We start from the raw sequence: 24226 nt of genomic DNA, 5'->3' as shown, positions 1-24226 counted from the left end.
GTGTGATGTGTGTGTGTGGTAGTGTGATGTGTGTGGGGTAGTGTGATGTGTGTGTGTGTGGTAGTGTGATGTGTGTGTGTGGTAGTGTGATGTGTATGTGTGTGTGGTAGTGTGATGTGTGTGGGGGGTAGTGTGATGTGTGTGTGTGTGTGGTAGTGTGATGTGTGTGTGGGGTAGTGTGATGTGTGTGTGGGAATTTGATTGTTTGGCATTTGGGATTCTTCCCAGTCTAAAGAAGCCCAGGAGTCTGATCACACTCAGTGTGTCTGGAAAAAGCAGCAAGGAGCTGGAATCACTCGGTGCATGGCAGATTCCGAAGGCCCATTTGGTATTCTACCTATGTCAATGCTACAAACACAGTCGCAAAGTATTCTTTAGACAAAACATTTGTTTTATTGGTTCCCTTTCTTTTCTTGTCAGAGAGGAATTGGGGCATATCAAAGGTAAATTCTTAGATCAAAAATAGCAACCGCTGAGTGAACTTCATTTCCCTACAGCTTGGAGATCACTGAGCAGGGCTGGGCAGGGGATAAAAGGCTTGATAATAAAACTCCGGACTGGAAGTGGCTTTGGAGGGCTGCAGCTAAGATGAGAATTTGCCTTGAAGTCAGCAATCAGTTCTTCAAAGAATAGTCTAGCAAACCAAAGACTTGTCATTTGTTTGTTTTTAATTTTCCTGCACAAAGGTTCTTAAGGATTTAGCAGCACAGTTTTACTGCATTATCAAGAATACAGAAAAGGGGCAAAGAGCTGCCACCTCTTATCTTAAAGGAGAGTTTAGCTTCGGTAAACTGACTTCACCAATAAGCTGTTGACAGCAGCCAAAGCCTCTTGCCCTTGGGGATGAGTTCCAAGTCACTTAGTAAATGCCCGGAAAACCCAGATGCTACCAAAACCCTTGTATACTCTCCTCTTTTTTTTCCTCTGTGTACACGCTTATAATAAAGTTTATTTTATAAATTAGACAGAATAGGAGAAAAGTAACAGTTAATAATCACATAGTACGATCATGACGATAATTTATATGAGCAGGGCTCTCACTTTCTCTCAGAATAGCTTTTCCTATGCTCCCCTTTTCATTTAAAGGGACTGTTGTACAGCCTCTTTGTCATATCTAAACTGCCAGCCTACTACTTGCATTTTGGGACCAGATCATGATTCTTTGTTCGCATATTTGTTGATAACCATTATTGAATTAAATAAGGGTTACTTGATTACAACTGCTAGGATCCTGCAATAGTTGCCCCGGTAACTGAGATGGACACTGAGTGACTTAGGGGATTGGTCGCATCTATGGGATGGATGCAAGGACAGAATCCACGTCCCAGACAGGTGGATTTCATCAGATGACTCGAAAATAGTAAGCAATTATAAATTAAAATGTGTATATTGCTTATTTCTATGACTTTCCATTTAATATTTTTAGACTTTGGTAATCATGAATAACTAAAGCCCCAGAGAACGGTAGCATGGCTCAAGAGAGGCCACTGGATATTGTGAAGTTGTCAGAGTAACTTAGGTAGTTTAGACTTCACAGTTTCCCTGTATTGGAACCAAATGAATTTCATTTTTACACATAACAAAAAAAATATCTTATCACCATGCATGGTACCACTTGGATAGAAAGAACCCATTTTCCCATTTTTATCAGCAGCATAAGCGCAAAACACCCTGCTGTGTGCTTTCCCCACCCTTTGGCAGCTGGAGAGGCTGCCTGGCTCTGGGCATGCGCAGTTGCTCAGTGTGCTCCAGCCAGCCTTCTCAAGAAACAAAAGAAATGTTTGTTTAGTGCAGGAAAAGAAGGAGAACCCAGCATCCCAGGCACCAGGAGAACATGAGCTCATGTCCACAGTTACCTGGGATTTCCATGTTAACAGTTGAGGATCACAGCATGATTTCCCAGCAGGCAAGGACAGTAATCTGAGTAACTGCTTAGAGAGCTCACAGAATCTAGGGGATAAATGTCCTCACTAAATTTAGTTCACTGAATCCCGGATAAGAAAGTCACCGCTCCTTGAAGGAAGTTCCTACCTGCAGCTGCTGGTGTCAGTACTGGAATCTGCCAGCAGGGTGACCTTCAGTGCCTTTGCCTTATGACAGGGTTCTCAGAAGTGTCACCCTCCCTGAGCCCAGGGACAGAGCTGCAGAGTGCCCCTCCGTAAGAGGGAGGCCGCTTGTTGGTTCCCAGCTGCTCAGCCCTGAAATAATCACACAGGAACTGTATTATTTAAAACACTGCTTGGCCCATTAGCTCTATCTTCTAATTGGCTAACTCTTAGATCTTAATTTAGCCTATCTCCATTAATTTGTGCATCACCATGAAGTTGTGGTCTACCAGCAAAGTTTCAGCGCAACTGTCTCTGGTGGCAGCTTCACGGCTTCTCCCTGAGTCCTCTCTTCTTTCTTCCAGCATTCAGTTTAGTTTTCCCCACAAAGAGATGCAGCTCTGTTCCCCTATAGCTTTGCTTTAGGCCCAAAGCAGTTCCTTTATTAACCAGTGATATTCACAGCATACAGAGGGGAATCTCACACCCCACCTGCCTTCCTATGGTAAGTCTGGGCTCCCAGGAAGGTGCTTCCTCCTGTACCAGGGCAGCAGCCTCAGAAGGGCCTCTGTCATGTCAGAACAACTCTTTCCAGGGTGTTTCACCACTTCGACAGGAAAATAACCCTCCTGATTATTTGGGCAATTTCCCTAATCCATGAGCCTAGGGCAGCAGGAACCAGGTGCTGGGGGGACTGTAATAAAGCATGGTGCTTCTGGAGATGCAAAACCAGGTATACCACTCGTGGGCATGCACCAGAAAGACAAGTACAAAGATACTGGCAAGATCATATTTGTGGCTTCTCTGTTCACTGTGGTAAAGAAATGGAGCCAGTTCAGAAGTGTGTTAACAGATGAATGCATAATGAAAATGCGGCACATACAAACGATGACATTTTATGCAGCTGCGAAGAAAAATGAGATTGGAAAATTTGCAGGAAAACGGATGGATCTGGAAATGGTTATATTAAGGGAGGTGACTCGGACTCAGAAAGATGATGCATATTATCTCTCATACGTGGACCACAGATTTTTAGTGCTTCTATGTATGTTTTGTATGTATTATATATTACATAATATATAAATATGTGAATATATTTAGGAGTAGCTGTGGTTATTGAAACTAGAAAAAGGACTGCAAAGGGGGTAAATGAGGTTTTGAAGGGCGTGGGTGGTAAAAGAAACACATGTGACCCAAAACACGTGTGACCCAAAACACGTGTGACATGAAACACATGTGACGTGAGACATGTGTGATATGAAAGCCTAAAGGCAGCTGAGGGTGTTGGGGTGCGGCAGGGAAACACCGAAAAGAAGGGGAAGAAGATCAACAGTCAACACCAATGCTCAAAACTGCCATAGCGGAGGCCAACAGTTTGTGTGTAAATATCCACGCAAAGGTCAACACAGGTTCAGCACAGGTTCAAAGTAAAACGAGCTAGTGACATCCACAGAACTGGTACGGAAGACTGAAAGTGTAGCCAGTGGCTGCCACTTCCTGCCATGGCTTGGTGTACGCAAAGCAAGTCGGTTTTTCAGAATTGTCACCTCCACAGACAACAAGTAAAACCCGGAGGCCTCAGATTATCTAAAAGGTGCAGGGATGGTTGTCAAGCCAGGAGCTGTCTCCAATTCAGTGTGCTGCTGTCCATGCCAAGGTCATATTGACTAACGACTTCAGACAAAACAGCCCAACATTCTCTGTCACCTTTGCTCTAAATGTCTCCCTGTCCCCTACCCTGTAACCTCCATCGCCAGTGGTGACAGTTATTTGTCCCCATGCTGGATGTACAAGGGTGACTCAATAGTAAGACAAGGTATTTTCCTCTGTTAGCGTTTAGATAATAATTTATCACATTTTTTTGTTATAATAAGAGCAATGAGTAGCTAAAATTGAGAATCCATTGTTGTGCAATGTGTTAACTTTTATGTGTTTGCTAATTTAATCAAGATGGCCCTCCGAGGTGAGCGCAGGTCATACCTGGTTTCACTCTTAGTGTGCTGGCTACTCAGTTGGTGTCTCTCTGTGCTGGCTACTCAGTTGGTGTCTCTCCCAGGCATGATCCACCTTTCACTGTCCCTGCTCCAGGCCCAGGAGCCTTAGAGACTGCTGGCCTGGCTGCCTTGCAAGCTCATGTTGGTAGATCCAGGATGTCAGAGGATGAAGGAGCATTATGGGGGCATTTATTCCACGTCCTCCTTCCCTCTTCCTTGGGGACCAGTTCTTCCAGCAGCTGCATCTCTTTGTGGATTTGGCAATAATTCCAGGCCAGCCTTCCCTCCCTGGCAAGCTTGCTCACCTGGCATTTTGTTCCCTCGCCCACTCCCAGCCCAGTGATTGGCCAGCATGACTGCTGCATTCTGGGTGGCTCTCATTTCACTCCTCAGGCCTCTCCTGACGTCCCCTAGAGTTTCCTCACTGGAACTCCTCCAAGGTGAACCACATTTCCTCCAAGCCCCTGACTGATGGGTTCAGTGTACGATAATACGTATCAAAGATGCAAATCTTAGACGCAAACAGTGCTCAACAGTGGGGTCCTGGACCTGGAAAATGATAGTAAAGAAAATAAAATTTAAAAGGTACAAGAAAGATGTAGAAAATCCTCACAGGGACTCACAGGCTGATAAAAGCATTTTCCAGGGAATGGACGTTATGTTAGGCCTTCAAAAAAAAATGGTTAGAACATAGATTCAAGGATTTGAAGTCATGTTTCAAATATGAACAGGAACAGTGAGGACAGAGATGCAGACCACATCTAGGGGAGCAGGGGTTCAGTCTCTGGGGTGGAGTATACTTGTGGGTGGTGTATCCCAAATTGCTTCTTTAGAACCTTATTGGCCTGTGAAACATTACTATCATACTGAAAAAAATTAAAATTTCCCCATCAAGTAAGATTGGGTACCTTTGAATAAATGAACTGAACCAGATAGATCTATTCAGAACTTCTCAGAGCATTTAGGATGCTAATAAGCACATTGAACTAAACTTTATTTTCAAAGATGGCCCATTAATACCTATAAGGAATACAGGGGGGTAATATTTAGAAACTACATATTATCCAATAAGATTCTATGATACCAGGGGATCTTCCTGGTAGAGCAATTCAGAACATAATGGGGCACCCAAAATCAGAGTTCATAGGAATGTCTCAAGTCGTGAACAAAAGCAATTTAGAATGCAGCCAGATGTTAAGCCAAGGTGAATTTATAATCTCGATATGACTTGCAAAGAAACAATGGTGAGGGCAGATTAAACAGAGGTTTGGACTTATTCATGTCCTGGACAACATTAGAACCCCAGTAGTAAACTTTCACATAAGTTATATCCTGCTCTCCATTGCTAGCCATTCAAATTATTTTAGATCTAATATTTTTAATTAAATAAAATGTTATTTACTAATTCGTTTGATCATAGATTATATACAAATCATTCTAGCCTTTAGGCTCTAGGATCCTTGACTCCTAGATCCCTTGGCTGCACTCTGAAGGAAGAGGTTACAGACGACAAAGGACAACAAGGCGGAATTCCTGCTCCCGAGGTGCTCTGAGCCACTTGAACTCCAACATGCAAATACACACAATCAGAAGATGCTATTTTTATGCAGTTTCCTGAGAGCAAAGAGTGATCTCGAACGTCCAGCACCCGAGGGGCAGGAAGCCTTCAGGGGAGGGTTGATGTCTGAAGGGCGAGTAGAAGAACTTTCCAGACAGCAAAGCATGAACAGCACGGAATTCAAGCATCCAGACTCCATACTTAACCACATAAAAGCTTGATTCTTATAAAAAAGAGAGGCTCCAGTATTTGTGGGTAAATATAACCATAAATTGAAAACAAAACAATTTTCAAGAAAATGCTTTCTAATTTGAGAGAAATTTTTGTAATGTGAAATCTTGGATGTCTCTTTTGTTCCTGATCACAAGGCTCTTTATGAAGTTAGGGTACTCCAGAGGAGCCCAGCGTTGGCCTCTGGAGACTTTTCAAATTTGACCAAAGAAAATGAGAAACACGCAGTTATTTAGACATGTTTCTAATTTTTCAATTTAGAGGAGTGCCCACGGTATACGGGAAACTGGCAAATGCCAGAGGCCTGCTTTCCTTCCCGGCAGTGGCAGTTTTAGCTGGATCTGGTCTTCAGTAGGGTTAGAAGGAAGCTCTCTCTCTCTCCCTTGCTCTGCAGCTTCTGCTTGTCTCTGAGTCCCACGAGAGCCACTGTGAAGCCGAGTGTTTACTATCGTGCATGCATTGCATTTATATCTTACAGCTTCGTATATTTGTATTTGGTGAGGTGCTGGCATATATTTTTAAATACTTAGAATGAGAAATCTCTATTAAACTAGGGATTGCTTAAAGTTTTAATGTATTTATTTGCTTTTATTACACGTTTGAAAGACTTCATAGTCCTAGCGGGTTATCCTGTTCCTTTTTTTATTTAACTATAGAATCTGTTGTGCTCTTTTTAAAAAAAACTATATAAGGTTTTAAATATAGCATTGTAAGAAAGAAATCAGCTTCTGCCCTTCAGACCCCAATGAATATAAACATGGGAGCTGTCAGCATTAGTGGTTTAATATATATATATATATATATATATATATATATATATATATATATATTTGTTGGTTAAATAAGTTGGTGATGACATGAATATTAGAGGAGGAGACATGATTGTAAAATTTAAATGTGCAGGTTTTCCCAAAGTCATAACAATTTGAGTCATTCACTCAATAACTTTTGAAACACTTAATGAGCACCCATAATAGCTCTAATGATGATTACTAACAACCATAGCTGATACAAATGTAGAACTTATTTAATCCTGAGTATCGTGCTGAGTGATTTATCTTGATGACTCCCTGAAACAGCCCTTGGTTAGCCCCAAGTGCAGGCGAGAAGAGTGACGCCCAGAGAGTCACACCCTTTCTTTCCCAATGTCACCCTACAAACAAATACATTCTAAACTGTTTCCAAGTCAGTTTGAGTCTAGAGCTCCAAGTCCTTCTAGAGTTTAAACTGTGGATGTCTAAAGATCTTTAAAACATGGCATGTTTTCCCCAGACATGGGGATGTCTAAAGATCTTTAAAACATGGCATGTTTCCCCCAGACATGGGGATGTCTAAAGATCTTTAAAACATGGCATGTTTTACACAGACACAGACTAAAGAGGGTGTCACTCGATGCTCTGATCCTCTGAAACCAAGGACAGTGAGCTAAGGAAGTCTGAGCCAGTTGTTTTACTTGAGGGCACGCCTCCTTTCTGTCTCAGGTGGGTTTCAAAGACCCCCATCTACCTCCTCATCTCTGCTCTAGCCTCCTCGTTTACTGTGTGGATCTGACATGCCCACTTATGAAGCACACTACTAAGCTCTACGTAATGCTGTCGAAATCACCAAAGGAGTAAGGAAGGGCGTGGAAATGACTTCTATTTTAGTTATGCTTAAATGTTACATTAAAACATAAACATCGTGCATGTTCATGGGAACTGTGGGATTTCAATATGTGCGTAGAATGTACCGTGTTTCATTTGAACAATAACTAGATCCCTTCAGAAGCAATCTGATGGATAACTTCCTCTCAGACTAACTCGCTGAAGCTGAGTAGGGATCTTGGCCTCGTAGAAAGTAATCTGTAAACCGAGTTTCATAGTTTAGAGGTAGCATTCAGTCTCTCGTGGTCCTGTGGCTCTGGTTTCCAATCGTTACTCGGTCTCATTTCGCCTTCTACTGCAAGGCCCTTTAACAAGTCCTTAGGAGCACCTGCACAACTGGGAAAAGGCAGCAGGTGCCCACAGGAGGACGGTGAGAGTTGGAAGATCTTACTCAGCTCCTCATTGGAAGACCAGCAAAGGAGGGCGTGGGAACACTACAGACGCTCTCAGCTGTGAGGCAGGCCATCCCATGCTACGAGGCAGCTAGAAGTCTCAACCAAGCTATCTACTAGAGTAGAGCTCAGAATCCTGAGTGAACAATTTAACTTCCTCAGTGCACAGCGTGCAAAATGGAGAAAGTCCTAGCCCCTCGCTACAGGTTCAATGCTTATCCCCAAGTCCCTGAATTCTCAGTGGAATAAGTAGGACCATTATGAGGTAGGCACGTCAGGAAGTAAATTAATATTATGGAGGCATGGGACTTTTACTGGGAGGTTGTGTGTGGTATGAAAGGGAGCCTGCTAGGTTTGTTCTGGCATCCCCACGAAGTCTCCACTAGGGTAGCACAGACTCCATCTCAGATGTCTCACTCACTAGACTTAGGAGCAAAATAAGTTTCTTTTCATTGTGAATTGTGCAGTCTGTGGTGCTCGTGTGACAGACTAACATGTCCCTCTTCCTCTATTTATCTTGAAGAGTATATGCTGTAAAATATACTACACACCACCGAGCATGATGCATACAGTGAAGGAATACGCCCGTAATCTTTCCAGCTGAATCCTAGCTCCGCTCCTTTACTCCTTTACCGTTTTCTCATTCATACAGTGGCAATTCTCTTCCAGGCCTATTGCAGCGCCAGTCTACAGACCCAGTACGATGCTGTATAGTTAAAGCCTTGCCCGGAGTACATCTGGGGATGTATTGCAACGGTAAAGCTTTAGGCCTGCTCGGTTTGAGCAGAGTGCTCTATCTACTCTCCAGCACTTCAAAGGGGGGCAGGCAATAAAATGAAGCTCCCAGGTCTCTACCATTTGAGTTTCGGTTCAAATCCCACAGCCTCAGGGAAGCTTTCAGACCTGACACAACAATCAATGATTCTCTCTTCCACTTTTTTTTTTTCTAGCTCATGTTTGTTCCCTGACCTATGCTATATTTCAGTTTTCCTCAAGTTGGATTTTTGTTTTATGTCCATGATATTGAATGCATGGCACCATGAGGGTGGGGGTCATTTGTTTGCTGAGTCCCACAGCCCCCGAAATTTTCTACAGAGTGGATGGACAGTAAGCTTTCAGGCCTCACCCCAGTACACTTTTAACTCAATTGCAGTGCCCATAAAAATGTTGAAAAGGCAGCGAGGAGGGGGCTGGGTTCCCCTGGCGGGGGTGGGGGGAGGATGGACAAGTACAGCAGAAGAAAAGAGTAAACATCTATGCTCAGCGTGAGGAACCCTGTTGTGCACACAGCACGTTGCTCTCAAAGGCCAATGTTCTCTACAAATCCATCATGCTGCTGTCCATACAGCCATTACACAGACGACCCGAGAGCCAAGTTTCTTCCCTCTGACAAACCTGGGAAGCATCTAAAACCAAGTCATATTTAAACCCTGGACCCTTTGTATTGACAACTATTGTTTGTTAGCTCTGTGCGCAGATGACAACAGCTTCCGGAGCTAGCCAAGAGAGGGATGGATTCTTAGGCCCTTCGTGCCTCAGTTTCTCTTTATGGGAGTAATATTTGTTCTCTGAGGTTCTACTTCGGAAATTACAGCTATTAGGAAAAGTGAGCAACGGATGTCAAAGTGGGCCGAGGCAGTGCTGGAGGATAATGCTTCCAAACACGACCCTTTTGCACAGTGGATTAACCGTAGCTAGTGTATATCAGCCGCTCTCCGCCTGTAAAGAACTGTTCCAAATCACTTTCTGTGCGCTCATCTATCTAACCTTTAAACAAACCCCAGAAGCCCCGACTGTATAGAAGAGGCTGCGGAAGCAGAGAAAGGTTAGAATAAAAGCTATGTAGCTTATAAGTAGCAGGTCCTGGCATAGTACACGGGACATAGCTATGGGATCTTGTGACATAGAAGCAGTGGCAATGAGAGCATGTCACATAGACGTAAGCAGGCAAAGCTGCTTTACTGGGAGAACAAAGGAGTTGATTAGGCTGCTCCGCTCAACAGAGGCAGCAACAAGCTTGGCTTTAATTTTGGGAAGGAGTGGGTTGAAGTTTGAAAGTTCTTCATTAGTCCTGGGCACAGCTTCAAAAGATGTTTTCCTTCTTGTGCACAAGTATTCTGGCCTTGTAGCTGTGCAAATGGGAAGTGAACTGCTGAGTTCCTCCCGTGTGTAGCGTCATTAGTGAAGTCAAAGGACTTTTTTCTATTTTTAAATTTTTTGAGACAGAGTCTCTCTATGTATCCCTGGCTGTCCGGAACTCACTCTGTAGACCACGCTGACCTTGAACTCAAAGATCCTCCAGCCTCTGCCTCCCTAGTACTGGGTTTAAAGGTGTGCACCACCAACACAAGGCTTAGGACTTTTAATGCTTACATCAAGAACGACTGAGTTCCGTCTGTTGCTGGTATCATCTTGCTTGAACATACTACTTTCCATGGTTTAATCCGAGACTCATGATACGGCTAAGGGACTGGAGGACTTGAATGTATGAAAAAACACAAGGGACTCACATCAGCTCAGAGGCGATGGGGCCAAGTGAACCTGTCTTATAGTCTTGAACAAAGCAGTTCTTAAATGCTCAGTGAGTAGAAGTGAGTAGCCTACAACTCCAAGAAGGGGTCGACATGGTCTGAAAACAGAAAGGTCAAGTCTTTCATCCCAGTTTAACCATCCGTCAGTTCAGGCTCAGTGCCTTCATGTTTCTGTAAAGGAAAAGAACCAATCGCTTTGTTCTCCCAAACCTCAGAAGAGCTTTGTCACTGAAGCAGGTAGGTAGCTGTTGTCTTGAGGCTGTGTGGCCTCTGAAGTGAGCAGTTATTCAGTTAGCTGAGAGCAAATGACGCTGCAGGGTTTATCTGGGGGTTTTCTCTCTTCGCAATTCTCTTGACTCTGTCATTTATGTGGCCATCTTGAACCTCATTAGGTTTCACTTGGTTTAGTCATAAGGAAGTACAAGTCCATAAATATTTCCATTGGGAGCTATAAACCCTTGGAGACCCATAATTTAATTTGTTTAATTTGTCTGTATGATTTAAAAAGTTAATATAAGTATACCCTGGATCATTGAGATCTGTCTCAACACTACATGGGGCCAAGGCAACTTACAGAAGGCAGAGTTCATTTGGGCTTAGGGTTCAAGAGGATGAGAGTCCATGATCATGACAAGGCATGGCAGGAGGTGCCCGAAGCTGAGAGCTCACATCTTGGGTCCCAGACACAAGGCAAAGAAGGTGAGCTGGAAATGGCATCAGACTTTGAAACCTCAAAGCCCGCACTCAGTGACACTCTTCTTTAGGTAAGGCCACACCTCCTAAGCCTACCACGGGGAAACCAAGGGTTTTATGTCAGAGACTGTGGGAAACAAGGCAGCCAAACCACCACATGGACTCTTCCTGTGCCTGTGTGTGCTATTCTTTGGCCTTAGGGGGTTACCACTGTTATTGTGATGCTAATAAGAAAGAGACCTAGTAGGAACAAAGGCTATGTGGTAGGCAGAAGGGAAAACAGACTTCAGAGGAAAAAATCTTAAGGGTACCTCACACACCAAGGATGGTAGAGCTACAGGAACCCTTCAACAATTGAGGAAGCAGCACTAACCCTAATCGTACTGTTCTGGAAGATAATTTTTGTATTCAACTTAAAAATCGGTTTGGGTTTTATTCTTCAGTTGTTCAGACGTTTAAGCTTTATCTAGTTTCATGTATATAATCACATTAATGGATTAGTTTTTTGAAGAAAATTTAAGCTAAGACCGAGAGACCTAAGAAGGCTTTGCCTTTAGTGTGGCGGACAAGGCTAGTTTTCTTTATATTTGAGGCACACTGATCAACAATGTGTGCAGGGCTTTCCTATTGAAAGGCAAAGACAAACACGAGCTCACTGGGCATGTCGTTAACATCCTGGTGTGGAGTAGGATCTTAGGCCCTCCCTTTCTGAGGGCAGGCTCTGACAGGAAAAAGGAAACATACTTTGGGATTGACATGGAAAAACAATGACCTCTGCTCAAAATCTAGACCTTCCATTGAGTAGTGGTGAGCAAGACTGCGCCTCTCCAGTGCTCCAGTCCTTAGGGGATACCCACAACACCCTTTCCCTTTCCATCATCAGAAGCTGCAGGAAAGGTTGGCTCACAGGAGGGAGTGTGGGGGGAGACGACCCAGGCTTTGGCACTGGATACTTAAATAGTGAGGCCACCAGGCAGGCTTGGAGAAGACCCCCCGCTGTGGACTTCTTGGAATGATTTAGGGAAGCCGGCACCACAGGCTAGGAGGTGGCTCCACCAGCTGGTGCCCTGGTGCCCCAGTAAAGACCAAGGCGGGGGCGTCATCAGCTATCCCCTGGGAAGCTGCCAAGCCGGCAATCCCCCTGCTGTGTTCTGCACCCATCACTCAAGTGACTGAAGCGCAGGGCCTACAAACTTGGTAGTCCTGACTCTGGGTTACAAACTGATGCTCTCTGGAGACTCTTGAGGCAGTGTAAGTTGGGAAGGAGGCTCAGTCATTACAATATAAGGCGCACAGATTGTGTGTGAGTAAGGAGCTCACAAGTTTTTAGTGAACTTCGCAAACCTGCCCAGGAGCATTCACCCGGTGTGCTGGAGGGGACCGCCCTTGCGGAAGCACCTCGCCTTTGCAGACCTCAGGCTGTGCGAACCCGCTAGAACTCGTGTGCGTTTGTCGAGAGCAAGAGGGTGTCCCTGGCAGGACCGGTCCATCGGAGCGATCTGGGCTATCGAGAGGCGGCAATCCGTTGATGGTGAGGTGCAGCGGGGACCCACCTGCGCAGGGCCGCAGGGTCCGGGATCTCTGAATGGTCGGCTGAGGATGAAGGCTGGAGGGGCGTGGGGGTGGAGAAGGGGGGGCGGGGCGGCGTCGGCGGGCGAGCTGCACGGCTGGCGGCCGGGGGCGGGGCGGGAGAGCTCGGGAGGAGCGCGCGGGGGTGGGGGGTGGGGAGTGGGGGGCGGACCCGGGGTTGCAGACGCCGCTGGCCCGCTGGCTCACACTTGGTCGCGCTGCCGAGCAGGCATGGAAGCCGCGCGCGTCCTCCGGGCGCCCACACCTGTCTGAGCCGCACAGGGCTGCAGCCCGAAGGGTGAGTGCAAGGCGGGGACCTGGAGTCGCGGCCTGGGTGCGGAGGGCCAGGCGTGTGCCCAAGCGGGACAAAGGGCTGGGTGCGCGCGGGGTGGGGTGGCTGCGGGCTGAGGTGGGAAGGGAGGGGCATCGGAGACCTGGTCCCGGCCTCCGCACCGGCTCCAGGCTGGGACGAGAGCCTGGAAGAGTCCTCCGGGACACGCGCGCTGTAGGACATTTGTATTAACGCACTGTCACTTGTAAAGTGGATGGGGAAAGCATGCTTAGAAACTGCGGTATTGGGTGCGGGGTACTGTGAGGGAGTCCAGTGGAGCCTTTTTTGCCAAGTTGTCCTCGGGCTGGTCAGAGCAGGCTTCCCCCCAGGAACACACATTGCCACCTCTACCATTTGTTTTCCTTGAGTTTTGCCTATACTGTATCTGATGCCATCATGCCCTGAGCATTAATTTTTAACCGGACACGTGATTATGAACACACCTTAACAAGCAAGGAAAAGTCAGCAAACACGAGTTGGGAACAGGCTCAGCTCTGAGTGATGGCTTAGCGCAGTGTGCTAAACCCAGAAAATGCTGCCTGGGCTATCAACAGTTGTTGGAAGCAGATATTGCTCCAGCCTGTAGCCATTTATCACAAATTGTTAACTTTGAAATAAAAAGCTTTTTTTCCCCCCTCTGTAGCTTTTGTAAGAGGAAGACTTGTTTAGGTGGAGCCACGCCATCCCCCTCCTGAAGTGGGGCTGGCTCTCCCTCCCATTTCCGTCAAAGCATCTCTTGAGAAAGCCTCAGATAAAAATCCTGTTTATTTTATTGCCCATTGGGTGACACCCATGAGAATTCAGAAACAGCCCGCGGCCGGTGAATAGGAATTGTTATTCCCAGTTCTTGAAAGTGAACTTGAGGGGTCCTAGTGGACTCCTTGGGGACAGGTAGGCCAATACTAGAATAGACTCATCAGGTCCTGTGAGAAGAGTTGAATTTATAAACTTAGCTGTGGCCAAAATCCCTATCACAAGGTAGTATCAGGGTGTTATTAGACATTGTTTCAAAGAGTCGACCTGGGTAAGAGAGCATTTAAAAGAACTATAAACTGTTTCTCAAGGAATCTCTTTGGAGCAAGGCACAGTAGTGCACGCCGGGAATTCCAGCACTTAGGAGGTTGAGCGAGGAGGACGGTGAATTTGCGGCTAGCCTGAGGTACACAGGGAACCGTTTTGTTTCTAAGCGTCTCTTAGGGCTGCGTTGGAGGTGGGGTGAAAGGTGGGATGAAGATCCTACAGAGGCACCACATTCATTTCCTTCTGAGTGCCACATCATTTACATACAAATAAATCCGTCATTTGTACTTTTCCATTATGATAAACAGTAAGTAACCTGTCATGCGGTCTCTGGGCTGGGGAGGAAGCAACTTTCCGAAAGGAATTAATATGGACCTCATTTTTGTCTCACTTGACGACAACTTAGGTAGACAGTGAATATAGGTGTGTTTTTCTGACGCTAGCATTAAGTGCCAAAGTGCCCATTAGTGTGTCTGAGAACATTATTGGCCCAGGTCTGCAGTGTTTAATAGTCTCCCGTTCTCCTGCGCTTCCCTCCCATGGATGCTTTGGAAGCCAGTGCACCAGGCATTATTCATGCACAATTCCAAATGACTCCAGGGAGTTTGTTCCTCAAGTCTCCGCATCGACAGCTTTATGTACTGTGTTCTTGCTTTGCTGCAAGGCTGTCTTGGGATCACTAGGGTGCTTCGTTTTGCCTAAAACCTGATAGAGAAGAAGTCAAACTCCTTGTGACCATGAGATGGTGTTTGAGTTGCTGGGCTTCTTAAGTCCCCTCCAGTTTCCCCTACAAGTCTATCATCCTTAAGCTACCATGTGATTAGGTTGGTTTTGCTTTAATGGGTACGTGGTTCTGGAGTGGAGAGTGAGCCTGACTTCAGGGTATTCACAGAGCTTGGTTCAGTTTTAGGTATTCGCCTTGGGAATTAACAGAGCCACATTGTCGAGGCTCCCTGGCTACAGATCTCATGGAAGACACTTTGCCAGCATCCCAAATGGTGTCCAGAGTGACACCTTCATGTGTTTTCTTACCTTTGGTTGTGGTCACGGGAATTCAAAGCATGTCTAATAGAGAAGGGACTTCTGAAAAAAATCAGGTTTTCCCTGGAAGCACTTGTTTGCTTACAGGAGTTAGAGCATTCTCTCAAACACTGCTCCCCTTGAGGAGAACTGAGTTGTTGCAGTTTTTAAGACTACTGTGGAGAGAGAGAGAAAAAGGCAGTCCCGGTCCCCAGTCCCCAGAAAGATTATTGCCATTGGCACATCTGATAATGTGCATAGTCCTTCTGCCATAAAATTACTGTCAGGCTTATGAACCATGTTTATAAAGCGTAAGCGTTTTGAGACTCCGGACCACTAGACAGTGGCTAATATTGCAACCTGGGGACCATGAATGTGTAGCCCTCTTGTGCATCTGCTACCCAGAGCCAGAAGAGAAACGCAGTTTCTGTATTACTAAACAGGGCGGGAAAACAGTTGTTCACCTTACTTTTCCATTCTGCTTTGTCCTTAGGTGAAGGAATGCGTAAAAACACTTGGTTGGAAATCTTAGACAATAATTTATGTGTACGAGGAGGCTGTGTGTCCTGTAAAGGTTCATTCTTAGAAATGGAATATGATAGACCCAACATTTTTTTTTGTTTAGATTTAGCTATATGGAAGATAAGGTTTGGAAAAAATCTTCATTCCTTTAAAAAGATGTTGGTTTTCCAAACAACTCTGCAACAACAAGGGGATTCACTTTTAAACATTAGAGGGTTTAAAGTTAAGCACCACATGTATCATGGCCCCAGCTCTGGGGTGAGAACTGTGTGTGTAAAATCTGTTTGCATCCCTGAATGTCTATGTATAAATCATTGAGATGGGCATAGCAATGCTTCCTTTGAATTTGTGATGTCAGAAACAATATTTATCTCGATGGAGGTATCTTTTTATCAAGTGAGTTGAGAAATTAATGCAAGGCTACTTTACTTCATTCTAAAGCATCCCAGTTGTTATGGCTGTCTTAGAGACAGAAGTAAGTCAGGGAGGGGTGTACATGAGTCAGGAGTGACCCTCAATGGCAGTAGGGTTGTTTCTCCCTTGCTTTTTCTTCAGGACTTCCCTAAAAACATCTTCCAAACCCAGTCATCCTTCCACTGGGCTCCCAAAAACCATCCTTGATAGAGTCCTTTGTAGTTTTGCTTATTTGTTTGTTTGTTTGCGTTTTGGCAGATTGAGCATGGAGTTTTTAACCCCCAGTGAAATTGCAGATTAATGGGATACATTTTCCTCTCCCCACCCCCTCATCTTCAGCGTCCATAAATAACATAAATAACATCCTGACCTGCCTGGACAGTTTTTGATCCTGAAAAGATTATGCAAGTAGAGAATCCTGGACTTGCAAGAACCCGAGACAGTGATTTCCTGACTTAGGCTAACATTCAGAAGAGTTTTCTAACCCATGTGAAGGAAGACTTGATGGCACAAGTGGCTTTGGATGCTTGTAACCTCAATAACCAGATGCCAGTTAAAATCGAGGAGGGCTCTCCCCCCAGCTTTACCTCTCAGTTTTCCAGCAGATATTCCAAATCAATTTGCAATAAAGACCTGAGCTAGTTTCTTGACTTCTGTATCCCTTTCTATATTTGGATTAAAGTTTTAACTATCAGAGGCGCAAACAAATCTTAGGGAAAATGTAAGCTGAGGACTATCAGGGTGAAGTCTTATGACATCCATCAAAACAATTCCACAATAACACTGGAAATTTATAAGCCTTGTTTCAAGCTAAGAGAAAACAGTGCTTCCAAAGTACTCCCCCCACCCCCCATCTGATATTTTACAAAGAATGCTCTGCTCTGCCCTAAGTGGGTAGCAATCTTTTCCATAGATGGCCGACTTCTCCCTGACTCCCAGCTACATGATGAGAACTTAGTTGTTAGGAATCTGAATTGGTAATAGCCTATCATTTAGTACACCCCTCGGCATTCTTTCGTTTGTAAGTGATCTCCAGAGTTCTTGGCATGTAGTCATCTACCATTTTGCCAAGGAGTAAATTTGACCCTCTGTACTGAGAGTTATCAGGATAAGAGCCAAGCTGATGGACTGCCCAGCACCCACACGCCAAGGAAAACTGGGTATCCCTCCATGTAGGACCACTCACATGACTGGTTTCTAAAGACATCGCTCCTTTTGCAAACACAGGCTAAAGGGGGGTGGGGAGGGATGTCGTGTTGGCACTTGTGAAACAGAGCTTACTTTGGGACCTTAGAAAGTATTCTTTAAATAAATAGGATTTGCTGTACAGGCAGAGCACTTGAAAAGGGGGTTGAATTTTGCCTGAGAGGAGGATTAATTCATTAAATCAAAGTTCCTAGATGGAATTTAAAAAAAAAAATGTGTTTGCAATAGTTTCAGAGTTTTTCTGCCTTTCTCTTCCCTGAGACACTTGTCATTAAACCATTTTATTTTTCAGTAGATGGATAAAACTAAAGACACTTGGCAACACAACTTTGGTTCCGTTGATAATTTAGATTCTAAGCAATTATGTACATGTTTCAGATTTGGAATTCAACGTTTCGTGTCCTGACGTTAGCATATTTTAACTCTCACGTTCTTGTCCAGTGAACGTGTTACACGGATCCTACGAGACGTGGAGCAGAGTGCTGTCTCATTTCTTACTCTCTCCGACAGTCACACGTTAAAAATAAGGACACTTCACCGCTTGGACCTCCGGATTCTGTGTCTCTTTAACATAAAAGGAAATAAAACTCGGTGCTTTGGGCTTCGCGGAGTTAACGCTCTCCACACTAGTCAAAGAAAGAGGGGATCATGACGTTACAGCCAGAGAGGGAGACACCTGCTTTCTATAGCAGCTCACATTTGACAGGGATTCTCATGCAAGTGGGGTGGCTAGTCAAGGCAGGAGTTACCACAGAGCAAACGCTGTTCAAACACAGCATGACTGCAGGAACTGGGTCCTCAGCCAGTAAGTGGGAATAGTCAAGTCAACTGAGATGGCCTGCAGAGTTCTCCAAGTGTTACCGCCATGTCTCTCAGCTCTCCATTGCAGGGTGGACTGAGTCAGCATCAACACACCTTCCCTGGTCCACGTTGAAGCGTGAGTCCTAACATTAGTATCCCCAACAAGTACATACAAATATACACGTGCTCATATCCATGCACCCCATGATTTCAAGGACACAAGAAAATAGCTTAATGTATTTCCTCCCCAAGTACCGAAGGACTCCCAAAGTACTCAAGATTTTTCCTATTTAGAAAAGACAAAAAGACAGGGAAGAATTTTTTTTAAAAAATATTTATTTATTTATTATGTATACAATATTCTGTCTGTGTGCATGTCTGCAGGCCAGAAGAGGGCACCAGACCTCCTTACAGATGGTTGTGAACCACCATGTGGTTGCCGGGAATTGAACTCAGGACCTTTGGAAGAGCAGGCAATGCTCTTAGCCACTGAGCCATCTCTCCAGCCCCGACAGGGAAGAATTTGAAGGAGTTAGGAAATCCTGAGGAATCTGATTTTCTAAGGATCCTGTTCCTTCATTTCTCTCCACTCCTATTGTCCCTTACAGAAGTAGAATTCAAGGGAGTGGCACAAAAGAGATAGCAGAGATGGCGGAACACCCGTTTTAGTGCGTGAATATTGGGGGTGTGGCTTGGCTTGCCCAGGTAGGCTAGGTCAGATCACCATGGAGTTCTCAGTCTTGTGTAAAGCAAGCTCAAGGCACCCAGAAGTTGCCAGTATGTCTGCACCCTGCAAGAGGAAGGGACCGAAAATAAGGAAATCACTGTTTCCTCTTCTTCCCGCTTTGTTCCCTTAGCTGGCCACTTGAGACATGCCCCTCCCATGCCATTCTGGGGTGCCTGGTGGTGAATGAATTACCCTGCCCACTGAGTCAGCTGAACCAGCAGATTGGGAACTGGTCAGAGCCCACTGATGCTTGAGCAGCGATGAAAGAACTTCCAGCCCTCTGGGTTAATTGCTTTTCTCCAGGGGTGATTGATCAAGGCTTTACAGACATCTTTCAGGATAAAATTTGTACTCTTGCATTTAGCGCACACAGCACTCCACAGTGGGGCTCTTCCCTGCAGCCTTTGTTGTGTTCCCTGTCCACCCCTGCTGAGCGGGATACAATTCCCCAAATGACGCAAATGGTTGCACCCCTCCATGCTCTTGCATAGACTGTTGTTCCTTCTAAGTGTCCCTTCCTGTGTCTCTTAATTTATCGAATGCCTTTTCAACTTCACACCCCCTCCAGTGGGAAACCTCCCCTGTTCCTCTTTCTCCCTGCACCTAACTCCATACCCCTGGTCGGAGCCGTCACACCGTCTATGCTTATCTGTCACTTGAAGGCACTGTGCGTCATTCAAAAAAATTATGTGTTTCCTGCTCCACAACATTCATTTATTCTTTCAGTAACAGAGGCGTTCACCCAGTGGTCCTTCCAGACGCTAGCAGAGGTCCAAGGTGAAAGCATTAGACACGCGAAACAGAGGCAGTTATTTATTTATAAAGTTATGTGTAGCCATAGAGTTATTAGACTTAATACAGTGTTAAAGCTTCATATCTTTAACAATGATTTCTTTAGTATGCAGCATAATCCAAATGTCTACAGTTAGTTATTTGTATGCAAGTGTAAAGATGGTGGTTTAGGAGCCGGCAGCTGACCTAGAAAAGGAAACTTCAGCGGATCAGGATGAAATGTACCCGCGTTCCCAAGGAATAGATCATAGGCAATACCTAACATCCACTCCCAAATTCAAAGCAAAAAATCTGCAAAGTTCTCATACTATCTTCCAAATGTGTGCATCATATAGGAAAGATAAGATTCCTAGTAAGTACGACTCCACCTTTCCCAGATGCCTTTGCTGCCCAGTAGGGTGTGTGATTTAGAGTTAATATTTAGATAAGTGTGTTGCCCAGAAAATTATGGAAGAACTTATTGTTATAGAAATTAAAGCAAGAGGGAAGAGAAAAAGGCCATGGGTGGGTGGGTTGCTAAATAAGAGGGGACAAGGTGTATAATTAAGTAGAAAGAAAGTTCAAAATCATGTAAAACTGGGAGCTGGCCATCCATTCACAGAGTAAGGGTACTGTGTAGATGTAGCCCCGTAATGATCCATGGTTATTTCTTCTTAAGCATGAAGGGAAGGGACAGGCAGTTTCATTTGGGGCTTCGGTGTGGGAATGATCCCAAAGTCAAGTGCTTGCATGTAAGCGAGACCATTGCCCGAGGAATTCTCTCCCTGGAAGCCTGAGGAAGACTGACAGTCTTACGGCCGCGCTTTACCAGGCTGCGGTAAAGGAGCTATAACCCTGACTTCTTGTCTTTGTTTCTGCAGCAGCACTCAGCATGGCGGGGATCCCAGGGCTCTTCACGCTTCTCCTCCTCCTGCTCTGTGTGTTCAGGCAGGGGAGTCCCTACGCCAGTCCGTGGAAACCCACTTGGCCGGCTTACCGCCTCCCTGTCGTCTTGCCTCGGTCCACCTTCAACTTAGCCAAGCCAGACTTTGATGCCAAAGCCAAATTGGAAGTGTCCTCCTCATGCGGACCCCAGTGTCACAAGGGAACACCACTGCCCACCTACGAAGAGGCCAAACAGTACCTTTCCTATGAAACCCTCTACGCCAACGGCAGCCGCACCGAGACTCAGGTGGGCATCTATATCCTCAGCAATGGCCAAGGCAGGGCGCAAGGTAGAGACTCCGAGGCCACGGGCAAATCCCGCAGGAAAAGGCAGATTTATGGCTATGACGGCAGGTTTAGCATCTTCGGGAAGGACTTCCTGCTAAACTACCCCTTCTCAACATCGGTGAAGCTGTCTACGGGCTGCACTGGCACCCTGGTGGCCGAAAAGCACGTCCTCACGGCCGCGCACTGCATTCACGATGGGAAGACCTATGTGAAAGGGACGCAGAAACTCCGAGTGGGCTTCCTGAAGCCCAAATATAAAGATGGCAGCGGAGCGGGCAACAGCTCGAGCTCAGCCATGCCTGATAAGATGAAATTTCAGTGGATCCGAGTGAAACGTACGCATGTGCCCAAGGGGTGGATCAAGGGCAATGCCAATGATATCGGCATGGATTATGACTACGCCCTTCTGGAACTCAAGAAACCCCACAAAAGGAAGTTCATGAAGATTGGGGTGAGCCCGCCAGCTAAGCAGCTCCCAGGAGGCAGGATCCACTTCTCCGGTTATGACAATGACCGGCCAGGCAATTTGGTGTACCGCTTCTGTGATATCAAGGATGAGACCTACGACCTTCTCTATCAGCAATGTGATGCCCAGCCTGGGGCCAGTGGTTCGGGGGTCTATGTGAGGATGTGGAAGAGGCCACAGCAGAAATGGGAAAGGAAAATTATTGGCATCTTTTCGGGCCACCAGTGGGTGGACATGAACGGCTCTCCACAGGATTTTAACGTGGCAGTCAGAATCACTCCTCTTAAATATGCACAGATTTGCTACTGGATTAAAGGAAACTATTTGGATTGCAGGGAGGGCTGAAGTTGCTTCTTCCTGCCAGCACTCCGGGGGCTTTCGGCACTCATTGGAGGAGATGCCAGCTTTTTATCATGGACTCTTGTGTGTGTGAGTGTGTGTGTGTGAGAGAGAGTCATATAATGCCTTTACCCAGCATTCTTCAAATGGCAAAATGATTGGCTTTATGATTTGAAAACTGTGGTGTGTGTGGATAGTGATTAAACAGTCGGAAGGCATAGTTTGATGTTTGTGGCAATAGGGGATATTTGGCAATTAAGTTAAACTTTCAGGTTTTTTTTTTTGACAACTTGATTTTTGTCTTATCCAAACTTGCATAAAAAGGTTTATATTAAATGTGTGACATATGGAGGATATCAATTCTTTTCTTTGTATATGAAAGTGTTTTCTTCTGAGAGTCATATATTGATATTTTTGTAATGTGTGGTTATACTGCATCTGGATGGCAACATCATAGCACTTCAATAGGCAATTGTAATATTTGGATTCAACATTTACGTAGTAGTCCTTGTAGAGAAGCAATAATTTATTGGCTATATTGATACACCTATAAAACGGTATCTTACAGTGAACAGAGTTTTCATGCTGCTTTTTAGTCTTGAAAATAAAACTTCCTCTTCCAAAAACCGTTGCTTTACTTTGTGGGAAGTCTGTGTATGCCTTCGCCAACCTTGTCATTACAATCGAGTAGGCAAGCTCAATCATCGCCATCCCTCCACTTAGCAAGATTCCGCTCACATGTTTGGAGCTAACGGTTTCTCGAAAGACAATAAGTGGAGCCTGATTAGAACAGGCCGCGTTGCTTCCCAGCTAACAGTTGTGGTCACGATAAAAAAATAATATCCTTACATTTTAGCCCCCAGAGTGCGTCACACCTCACTGTTTACTATCTGGATGGGTAAATTCGAAATGAATTAAGTCCCTAAGGACCATGGATGCACTGCTCTGTGGGCATCACAGCAGAATAACTGCTTGCTTGAAGCTGAGCATAGTCATACAGCCTAAGCCAAAATTATTTCGCATAATTTTCAATGTGTTTCCAGAGAGGTGTGTTTGTTTAAAACTTTTTCTTTCTCACTGTACTTATTTTATAGTTAAAAAAATGCTTGGAAGTTACTATAAGGAAAACCAGTATAGCTCTGTTTTCCCCAGCTCACAAGGGGGTCTCTTGCTGGAATGGTCTAGGCTCTCAGCACATCAAATCAGATGTATATTTTAGGTATGGTTGTATCTTGACCCTGGGGGTAGAGGAGAAAGCGTGGTGAAGCCACAAACTGGGTTAGGTATCTGTGCCTTCGGGGCTCACAGAGGCCGTGCAACTAGGATTTGGAAATGTTCAAAGCGGGAGAGTAACCCTGAAAACTGTGGTCTCTTGAGGATCAGAAGGTTGGGGCAGAATTTAGGGCCAACTTGGTAGCATGATTTGTAACGGCGTAAACGAATGCAGACAGATTGTAAAAATATATATACAGCTTTAATGGAGAAATAGACTTACAGAACCACCATTCCCACGGAGACCAGGAAAGCAGAAGCAAGCTCTGTGAGCATGCTCACCAGATTTATAGGTAAACATTAGCCCGAGGTGAACACGCCCCCTAAGGGGCGGGACTTATCCCTACATCAATCACAGCCCTGAGGAGTAAATGAGTGTCAAGCTGTTGGAACAACACTCGGAAGGTATGGCATGGGACCAATGACCGGGAGAGCTTTGTTGGAGTTCCTGCTTTCCTTGTTTTGGATGAGAAAGGGGTTAGAATTCTGAGACCTTTGTGAAGTTGGGGCTCCCTGCTCCCCGGAAAAGCTCCAGGGCCACCCGAGCCACTGCTTCTATTGAGATCTTTCTAAATGTTTCAGGGTTTCCAACCTAGAACTTATGAGAAAGATGGGAGTACTTGGGAGGGCTGACTTGACGGTCTACTCCTGGTTAACTGCTAATGATGGCCATACAGGCATGCAGAGTTCTGATAGCTGTTCTCAGTTCCTCCTCATCCAGGACTAGGGAGGACCCTGGATAAGGATGCCAGTGGGCAATCCCTGAACTAGACCTGAGTCTTACTTTACCTGGCATAGGCTACTGCTCATGTCCGCTCTTCTTCACGCTTGTCATGAACCATCGCAGTGAAGCTTTGAGTCGTCTCCATCATGTTTATAAGATAGCCTTTCTTTATCATCCAGAATGGGGTTGTTCCCAGGCTGACCAAAAGGGGAAAGGGTGATAATGAGGCTGAAGCCACGGCACATTCATGTGCCCTAGGCAAGCTAGCATGTTGGCTCTCTGCTCCAGCTGAATTCTGATGCCCAAATACTCTGTCCAACAGCAGCTTAGGGAAAGAAAGGACTTATTTGGCTTACACATCAAGGTCTCGGTCCATCACTGAGGAAGGAACTCAAGGCCTGCTTGCTATTCCACACAGCACTATCTTCAAAACAGGAATGTAGAGCCAAGAAGGTGCTGCAGCAAACGTGGAGGAACATTGCCCTCCTGTTTGCTCAAAGGTTCGCATTTAGCTGGCTTTCTTAGGCAACTCAAGACCACCCGCCTGGGGAGGGTGCTGCCCATAGTGGGCTGGGCCCTCCTCCATTCATTAACAACCAAGGAGATTCCTGCAGAGATAACCACAGGCTTATCTGATGAAGGCAATTACTGAGGCTTCTCCCCTCAGGTGATTCCAGGCTCACCAGGGCAGCCAATCTGGCTGCTAACTCCTCCTCGAGGCGTT

General features: G+C 45.5%; 1 protein-coding gene across 2 annotated transcripts; it reads left to right on the top strand.

Moving 5' to 3' along the window:
- Window positions 1-12837: 12837 nt before the first annotated feature.
- On the top strand, window positions 12838-22115 carry Prss23 (serine protease 23). 2 transcript variants are annotated; one of them, XM_013350129.2, is made up of 2 exons: window positions 12838-12954; window positions 20350-22115. In XM_013350129.2, the coding sequence occupies exon 2, from the start codon at window positions 20361-20363 to the stop codon at window positions 21510-21512; it is 1152 nt and encodes a 383-aa protein (XP_013205583.1). In that variant the 5' UTR covers window positions 12838-12954; window positions 20350-20360; the 3' UTR covers window positions 21513-22115. The 2 variants fall into 2 exon arrangements, with proteins under 2 accessions (XP_013205583.1, XP_005357618.1); XM_005357561.3 differs by lacking the exon at window positions 12838-12954 and adding an exon at window positions 19660-19740.
- Window positions 22116-24226: the final 2111 nt, after the last annotated feature.

This window comes from Microtus ochrogaster, chromosome 22 (genome assembly GCF_000317375.1).
Source record: "Microtus ochrogaster isolate Prairie Vole_2 chromosome 22, MicOch1.0, whole genome shotgun sequence".
NCBI lineage: Eukaryota > Metazoa > Chordata > Mammalia > Rodentia > Cricetidae > Microtus > Microtus ochrogaster.
Note: the sequence above shows the minus strand (reverse complement) of the source record. Positions and strands in the feature narration are given on the sequence as shown.

Coding starts and splice junctions, on each gene's coding strand:
- Prss23 (XM_013350129.2), top strand. CDS start 20,361: ATGGCGGGGATCCCAGGGCTCTTCACGCTTCTCCTCCTCCTGCTCTGT.